The following is an 8268-nucleotide window of genomic DNA, read 5'->3' as shown; positions in this document are numbered from 1 at the left end:
CCAGAGATGCTGGAGACCTAGGGGAGGTCCACTCCAGCGGAAGACGACAATCGGCTTCGCAGGTGGTCACCGAGATGTGGGGTGGGGAATGTCCCCAGCCTGAGGTCTTTTGCTGCGCCCAGCGCGCACATATTTCTTTATAAAAAAGCTTCAGCTCACGTTCCAGGGCCGATTCCTGAAGTTACTACAATCTCCCGGCCAGGAGCTGGAGCTGGTGGGCCCGGGGTGATGGATGGAGAGAAGCGGCCAAGTCTCTGTTAGTCTTGGTTCCATCCGCAGACCCGGCTGAACTCACATTCCCCCCTCCTCCCCCATCCCTAACAAGTAAACAGACTTCAAACTAAGCCGGCTCGAGGTGGCAGGGAGAAGAATGTATTTCATAAAACTCCTTCCAGCGCAAGGGTGTTAAGGCCGAGGGTACCATAACCCACTAAAATTGTGACTCAGGTGCCCCCTCTGGGCCAGGATGTGGGGGGAGGGGGCAGCCGTCCTTGCCAGTTGTAGGCACCGCAAGCCCCGCCCGCCCCAGACCAGACTTGTGCTGGGTCTGGGGCAGGTTAAGCGGAAGCTCCCATGCCCACGGAATTGGAACCTTAGAGCAAACATCTCCCTGGGCAAGGCCCTGGGCTGAGCTGTGATTTGACCACCTATACACCCTGTCCCAGGACCACAGTGGCCAAGCCCCGGTGGAGCTGTGATTTGACCACCTGCACAACCTGTCCCGGGAACACGGCTGCTCATTTCAACACAAGTATTCAAACTTTACTGATTTTTGCTTGTTTTCCAAAATGCTAGGCCTCCTGAGATTTTCCCCCACCAGCACACTCTGTAGACCCAAGCAACCATCCTTGGATTCTCTGAGTCTCTTTTGGATATTGGAAACCATATCTCAGTAGCCAGACCCAGGAGATAAAGCCCACCCTGGCCCCTACTCGTAAGGCACCACGGGTGAGGAGCCTCCCAGGAACTGCTGGTCTGGAGCAAGGCCTTGGCCTAGGCAATTTCCCTAACAAGTTCCTAGGGGTGGAGTAAGGTGGAAGTTGGGTGACAGAGAGAGATGGAGACAGAATAAGAGGAAAAGAGAGGAAGAAAAGATGAAGAGAGGCAAGAAAGGAAAAAGAAAGAAATTCTAGGCATGAAATGAGTACAAGGCAAGTATGAATCAATCCCCCACAAACACTTTCAGGCTAAGAGGGACCTACTTTTGCTAGGTAGGTTTATCAAAGGTGACACAGAAGGGGCAACAGCCCATCTAGGGACTATGATTTCTCTCTGCCCAGAACCACTCTTTCCTCCTCCCTTCTCTAGGGCAACCCTGAGAGTTCCCTAACAACCACATCTGGGTACCAAAGAGACCGGGAAATTCAAAGTAGTAAGAAAGATTGAAGTTTTTTTTTTTTTTTTTTTTTGCTGGGGGTGGCCGGGGCAGTGAGAAGTAGAAAGTTGGGAACAGGAGAAAGATTCCTTACTACAAAGATATTTAGGAGCCCAGAGATGGAAACCGGTGGAACAAAGAGGGAAAGCCCAGCTTCCAAAGTCCTGCCTTCAGTGTCTCCAGGCCAGTAGCCAAGTCAAAAAAATCTCCCAGAACCAGAAGGACCCTGAGAGGCTGGGAATCCATGTCCAACTCTGCATGGGGATAGTTGTTTCAGAGCAGAAACAAGACCCAGATAGACTTCCCCATTTTTGAAAACAGCCTCCCACCAGATTCTAATTCTGACGAGGCTCTGCAGCAGATTAGAAATAAGGATTTGTGTTGAAATCTACGGGGACCATCTGTTCCATAAAAATGATTTCTCATTCAGGATTATTTAAAATGTATGTTATTGAAAACGTTTTAAAGTTTTAATTGTTGACTTAGCTGTATAAAACCACAGTAGACACTTCTGAGGTTTCAAAAAACAGAAGCCTGGATCTAAAAACTAATCCTTTGGTCTCTTTCTCTTCTGTTCTCCCTTTCCCTCCTGATGGAAGTAGTTTAGCTTTTTTTCCTCTATATTGCCAAGTCCCAGGACTGTTCAAGGTTTGGTTCTACTCAATTCGGAGACAGAACAAAACTCCATTTCCCTATGGGACAAGGACTCTGGGCCCAGCTCCTTTGCTAGTTTAGGATCCTTTTAGCTCCCAAACAATGCCAATTCCCATCAGGCCAATGATGAGCCACCCCCACCCCCACCAAAAAAAAAATGCCTTTTAAAGCCAAATCAAAACCAAACAAAAGGTGGACTTTTAATCAGAAAAAGAATCCTTTTAATTTGTATAATTTATTAGAAGCTTCTTAGGAACTATATTTAAGCCAGATATCTACATAAGTTACAACAGAAAAAGACTGACGCTGCAAATACCAAACTGCCAAATATTATACACAGATTTGTCAATGCCCATAAAAAATATGATGGGCTGGGGACAGGGACTGGGTTTTTGTTTTTTTGTTTTTTTGTTTTTTACAACAAAATGTACAGATTACTAAAAACTAGGCGTGTAGTCCAACTTTTGACAGCGTTTTACAGCTACAAGTTCACATCAAACATAAAACAATTTTAGCCAGGGCTCTTCCCGGGGCTGAGCCTGGGCAGCCAGCGGGCGCTGGGAGGGGGCATTTCCTTTGTGTCAATGACATGCGGGTCCTGTCGTAGAGTCTTTCCTCTCCCCAGCCCCCATCTCCCCTTCAAAAGAAATCCTGGTATTTACAAGCGAGTCCACCTTGCTGGCACAGTGTACCCAGAGTGAAGTTTGCGATCTTTAGAGTCCAGAGCTGTGTCACTGTAGAGCCCTCTCCAAACTGCACCCTGCCTGAGCGAGAGAAACCCATTTCAATCACCTAACAGACACCCCAAAAGCTGTTTTTCGTTATGTCCTTCTCGGTTTAAAGACTCCTTAAAGAATTGGATTCACTTGGTTGTTTTTATTTTCTTTTTTAAAAAAATCCCACAAATTTTAGGAAAAAAAAGAAAAAGAAAAAGAAAAAGACGTCCAGCAGTTTGGCTTTTGTGTTTTTTCCCTTGGTCTAAACGGGACAGATTCTTAAGAAAAGTCGAAGCGCAGGGAGCGGCGGGTGTTTGGTGATGTGTGGCCGGCAGGAGGGAAAGCGATGAGGCAGCGCGCTGGGCCCGGCCCGGCCCGGTGTCCTCTCACCAGGTCCGACCGTATAGCAAGGTGGAGCAGGACATGGCGCCATAGTCCGAGCCCGAGGAGTTCAGGTGGGACAGGCTGGACACCTGGCCCTGAAGCGCCGCGGGGCTGGCGGCGTGGTGCGCCAGGTCCGGAGACTGGCCCGCGCTGCCCGGCTGGTGGCCCGGGTGTGCACCCAGGCCAGGGCCACCGCTGCCCACTGAGATAGCCGCCGCGGCCGCCTGAGCCGCCTGCGCCTGCTGCTGCGCCTGCTGCTGCGCGTGGCCCTGGAGGCTGCCGGCGCCCGGCGCCGGGGCGCCCGCCTGGCAGGGTTTGCCGTCTTTCACCAGGACCGGCACGGCCACGCGGCGCGGCGACTGCTGCTGCGCTTGCTGCTGCTGCGGGCACCCGGCGCCCCCGCCGCCGCCGCCGCCGCCGCCGCCGCTGTCCTGCTGCAGTTGCTGTTGTGCCGCCTTGTCCTTGGCTTGGCGCTTCATCTTGTAGCGGTGGTTCTGGAACCAGATCTTGACCTGCGTGGGGGTCAGGTGGATCATGCTGGCCAGGTGCTCCCGCTCGGGCGCCGACAGGTACTTCTGTTGCTTGAAGCGTCGCTCCAGCTCGTACACCTGAGCCTGGGAGAAGAGCACCCGGCGCTTCCGGCGTGGTGCGCTTGGCAGCGGGGCCATGTTCTTGCTCACGTCCCCCAGCGAGCCCAGGCCGCCCATGCCGCTCATGTTCATGCCGCTCGCCGGGCCCATGAAGCGGGAGACTGTAAGCGACAAACGCACAGCGTCGGCGGGGGCCGGGCCGGGCCAGGCCACCTCGGCCTTCCGCGCCCTTGGCCGGCCCGGCCCACCCCGACGGCGCCCTCCTCACCTAGGCCGCCTCCGCCCTGAGAGGCCTAAGTTCCGAGGAGAGTTAGCGCCTGCCCCAGGCCGAGACGTCGAGGGATTTGCTGGAAAGCTCCCCACCTCAACCCCGGTTGCCTCCCTCAGTCGCAGGGCTCCAGCCCAAAAGCAAAGTGGAGAAAGGCCGCTTCTGGTCCTTTCTTGCCCAACCCTGGCCAGAGTCGTTGGGTGAGCGGGCCACAGGCGGCGGACTGGGCCCAGACCAAGAGCTGGGGTCCCACCGTAGACCCCAACTTTGGGAGTTTGGGAGAGTGGGGTGTTCACTTTCGAAAGCTAAAGTCCCAGACGCTTTGCCTCTTGGCCGCTCTCTCCTGTCAGCCCCAGTGAGGGCACTTGCTCGGCCCATTGAGAGCCCCCTCTGAAGCCGCGCGCCCTTCCACCTGCCTAGACTGGAGAGCCAGCCGGGCGGGTCCCCTCAGCGCGTCGCAGTAGGGCAGCCTCCCGCCCGGCCAGGCCGCGCCTCTCTGCTCCCTGCTTGCCCCCAGCTTCCTTAGTTTTTTGGGGGGCGGGAGGGCGATCCCTGGGCACTCTGAGGTCTCCCGAGCCGAGCAGAGCTGCCCGTCGGCCGCATCTGGGAGACGCTGAATACTAGCACCTGCCCGCATGACCCCAGCGTTACCAAGTGTCTCTCCTGGGACCCCTCAGTCCAGCAGAGGGAAGAATCCCCAGCTCCCGCACCCTACTCCCCGGCGCGGCTTCCGGGCCGCCCACCCTGACGCCCGGTGCGCAGCCGGCAGGCGCTGCGCCTGCTTGGCTGCTCTCCCCGCGCCTCCCGTACTCAGCCCGCGGCCCGGCAGTGGGGCGGCCTCACTTACTGGCGGGGAAGCGCGGGTCTGGGTTGGCGCCGTACCATCCGGGGCCCGAGGCGCTGTTCCGCATGGTGTCCTGGTACGGCGGCAGCTCGCTCATGTTGCCCAGGTTGCCGTTGCAGTAGCCCCCCACGGCGGAGTGCGAGAGCTGGGGCACCCCCGCCGCCGTCATGTGGTAGGCGGCCGTGACGGCGCCGTGGTGCCCCACGGCGTGCTGCTGCATGGCCGCGGCCGGCGGAGCCGCCTGGCCCTGCCTGTAAGCCGCCAGCGGAGCCCCGAGGCCGCCGCCCTCCATGCCCACTTTCTTGTAGCTTTCCTCCAGGGGACTCAAGATGTCAGACACTGAGAACGGAGTCGTGTGCTTTGGACTCATCGACATGATTCGGCGGCGGCTGGAGGAGGAAGGAAGAGGAGGAAAAAAAAGGGAGAGGGGGAAGGCGAAGCCTCGCTGCTTTTTTTTTTCTCCCTTTGCCAAATATTCTGGTGTTACCTTAACGCCGATCTTGTTGGATGTACACGTAACCGAGTGGACCGAGTCCGCCTTAATTGGCTTGAGTGGAGGCTCGGGGGCTGCCTCGCGTTTGTTTTAGCCCGGCGCCAGGTTTTAGGCAGCCACCAGAGGCGGGGCGTAAGCGCTAAAGCAACAAGACAATAGAAGCCTACATCTTGCCCGAGATAATTAGCTTACATGCTGATGACAAGGTAAACACCTTTAAGTTTCACTTGTCAGGATTTTTAGGTCTCAAAGAGGGAGAGAGAGAGAGAGAGAGAGGCAGAGACACGACCCAAAGCATTTCTTTACCCCCCTCCCCGGACACCCCCACCCCATTTTTTGTGGGGTGCGGGCGGCGCGCGGGGGGAGAGGGGGGGAGGGAAAGGAGGAGGGAACCGAGAGAGGGGAGGGCAAGAGGTGGGGTGAGGAGTAGCCGAGGAGGAGGGATGGTGGGGAGGAAGGAAGGTGAATGCTGCTTTGCAACCAACTTTCGGAGTTACAAAGTGAACCACTTTCCAATACAGCCGGGGTTCCCGGGCGGGGACAAGTCTTTAGAGGGAGGGGGCCAAGGGACAAGGTAGGGGTTTCACCTGAGCCTGCTGGGGCTGCTCCTCCCTCCCGCCGCGGCCTCCCAGCCCCGCGCCTTCCCACTGCCTCCGGACCACATCGGGCTTCGCGGCGCCGAGCCCCAGTCGCCACCAAACGAGCTCGCGAGTCTGGGGACGAACCCTGGGGCCGCACTGTTGGTCTGCGTGTCTGTCCGTCTGTCTGCCTCTTCTGCCGCCGTCAGAGGGACACCTCTGCTCCCCGCCCCCTTTCCCCCTACCCGAGAGAGAATCCCAGCGGGCGGAGGGGACGCTGAGCAAGGGATCGGCTGCCTCCGAGAGGCTGTCCCAGATCCCCGCGTCCCCCTCCCCCCACCTCAGGGTCTTCTCAGCGGTCCAGGGCCCCATACATCACGCCCCCCACAACCCACACGCGGCTCCCTCTCCCCCCACCCCCCATTCCCGGCCAAGGCAAGCACACTACTGGCCGCTAGTGCTGGGAAGCTGGGGGGCACTAACCCGAAGGGCCATTGCTGAAGTTGCCCCACCTCGAACAAACCTGGTGTCCCCGACCCTCGCCCATCGCCCGGACACGCAGGGTTCTGGGGCTGGAGCTGACTTTCCGAGGACATCACAGCCCCAGCACCCGAGCCCAGGGCCACGCTGTTTTCCCCTCTGATGCTTCAGGGAGGGCGCGGGCAAGGAGCGTCGTGAGTACCCGCCCGCCTGTTGCCGGGCGGAACTGAGCCTGAACCCCGGCGGGACCAGCTGGCCGGGAGGGGGCGAATCCCAAGGCGCGAGCAGCCCAGCAGGCGGGAGGCTGGGCTGAGGCTCGCCTCCGCCCGAAGCTCAGCCATGCAAAAGTGCACTTGCTTCCCCGGGAATAACCAAATATCTTTGTTTAAAGTGGCGGCGTAAATGGCCAGTCGCTTTGTGGCCACGCTGGATATTAGTAGATGAGGATCATTCTGCTTCAATTGGGCGCCTCTCATCCGGCGAGCAAGAAACTGCTTAGGAGGAAGTGGGTTTCCTGTCTGCGCGTTCCCAGGCTTCAAGTGTGAGCCCCGCGCCTTGAGGGTCCTTGGGCGCCTGGAGAGGGGGAGCTGTGGGCTTTCGCTCCCCAGCCGGGCCAGAGGCACCCGCCTTGCTGCTCCGGCCAGGCCCTGGCCTCCAGTCCAGTGGACTACAGTGTCGCGCCCCTGCGTGGCGCAGATCCTGAGACCCACTCCGACTTTCCCCCCTTAGATTCTAAACGTTTTGTTGTTTGGTTTGGTTTTTCTTTGGCTCTTTTAGCCTCCTCTCTGGGATAGGGGCTGGGAGGGTGGAGCGCTCCCTGGCCCGGCTGGGGCCTCTAAGACACTGCGGGGGCCGATTAAGGAGGCTTCTCGAATTTGTTTTTTGTTTTCACATTTTCCTTCCGCTCCTTGTACAGAAGGAGCTCCCAATGATGAACAGGCACTTTTGAACGATTTAATTCAGCAGGTTAGGCGCCTTTCCCATTAACAGCAGTTGTAGTAAGGGAAAGTTGTTTTGTTTATTGGCTTGTTATTGTAACATTTCAGTTCTCTCCTTGAGAAGTGCTCTGTACTCCCTCAATACAAAGGCAACTTCTATACTAACATTTGCTTTCCTCACCACCTATGTCGCTTAACAGAGAAAGCCCAGGGCACCCTCTTCCTCCTCCATGGGCCCACGTTTTCGTGCATCCCCCTTGGCGGCTTTGGGGCAGGCAACCTTGCATTTGGGCACCGAGACCTGCTTGTCGGTTGTACCGCGAAGGACAAGCACCAAGACGGTTCTTTGCCCTTTTACCAGGGGGCTTCTCTGGGGGGCGCTCTCAGGAAGACTCAGACTCCAACTGAGCTTTGGTCGATGTGATGTCAAAGCCCAGGGAGCAAGGAGGGAAGACGACGCTGGGCTCAAGTGAACCGTGGAGGAGAGCGGACAAAACTGAATCCGGATCTTGTTTGCAGGTGGCCCTAGCCCCTGGACTGTGTTTTGACCGGGTGGGTTTCCCAATCCCCTGTCTTCTTTCTCTTTCTCCCTCTCCATTATCTCATATTATTGGTAAGTATAAGAAACACCAAGTATAGAATGTTGTACGTCTCTCCCAGTCTCAATGCCATTTAGAAATGGAGGTCATTCTTCACAAGGTTTCTCTGAGATTCAAATAAGATCGGGCCCATAAAAGCGCTTTGAAAGCTTTGGAAAATTAATTCCATTGCCAGAGATTGAGATTTCTGTATTGTCGTCATTCGTACACCCACCACCCTGCCCTGCCTTTAAGGCCTTGAGTCTGAGTGAAGGGGAGAGTTAGGTGCATCTTGAGCAGTCCCTGAGCCTCGGCCTTCGTCCTCGGCAGCTTTCCAGCTTTCCAGCCCCGCAGCAGGCTCCGGCGCACG

At 56.9% G+C, this 8268-nt stretch overlaps 1 protein-coding gene across 3 annotated transcripts; it reads right to left on the bottom strand.

The window, feature by feature from the left end:
* Positions 1-3131: 3131 nt before the first annotated feature.
* On the bottom strand, positions 3132-6858 carry NKX2-1 (NK2 homeobox 1). 3 transcript variants are annotated; one of them, XM_088025051.1, is made up of 5 exons: positions 6426-6449; positions 5912-6050; positions 5319-5463; positions 4835-5220; positions 3132-3880 (listed from the first exon to the last, which is right to left on the bottom strand). In XM_088025051.1, the coding sequence occupies exons 1-5, from the start codon at positions 6447-6449 to the stop codon at positions 3132-3134; spliced, it is 1443 nt and encodes a 480-aa protein (XP_087881177.1). The 3 variants fall into 3 exon arrangements, with proteins under 3 accessions (XP_087881177.1, XP_087881178.1, XP_027957948.1); XM_088025052.1 differs by lacking the exon at positions 5319-5463 and having other exon boundaries at positions 5912-6143; positions 6426-6498; XM_028102147.2 differs by lacking the exons at positions 5319-5463; positions 5912-6050 and having other exon boundaries at positions 6426-6858.
* Between the last annotated feature and the right edge of the window lie 1410 nt (positions 6859-8268).

The sequence above is a fragment of the Eumetopias jubatus genome, unplaced genomic scaffold (genome assembly GCF_037043125.1).
Source record: "Eumetopias jubatus isolate StellerSeaLion01/CBP00866 unplaced genomic scaffold, mEumJub1_p1.0 scaffold_7, whole genome shotgun sequence".
NCBI lineage: Eukaryota > Metazoa > Chordata > Mammalia > Carnivora > Otariidae > Eumetopias > Eumetopias jubatus.
This window is presented reverse-complemented; position numbering and strand designations above follow the sequence as displayed.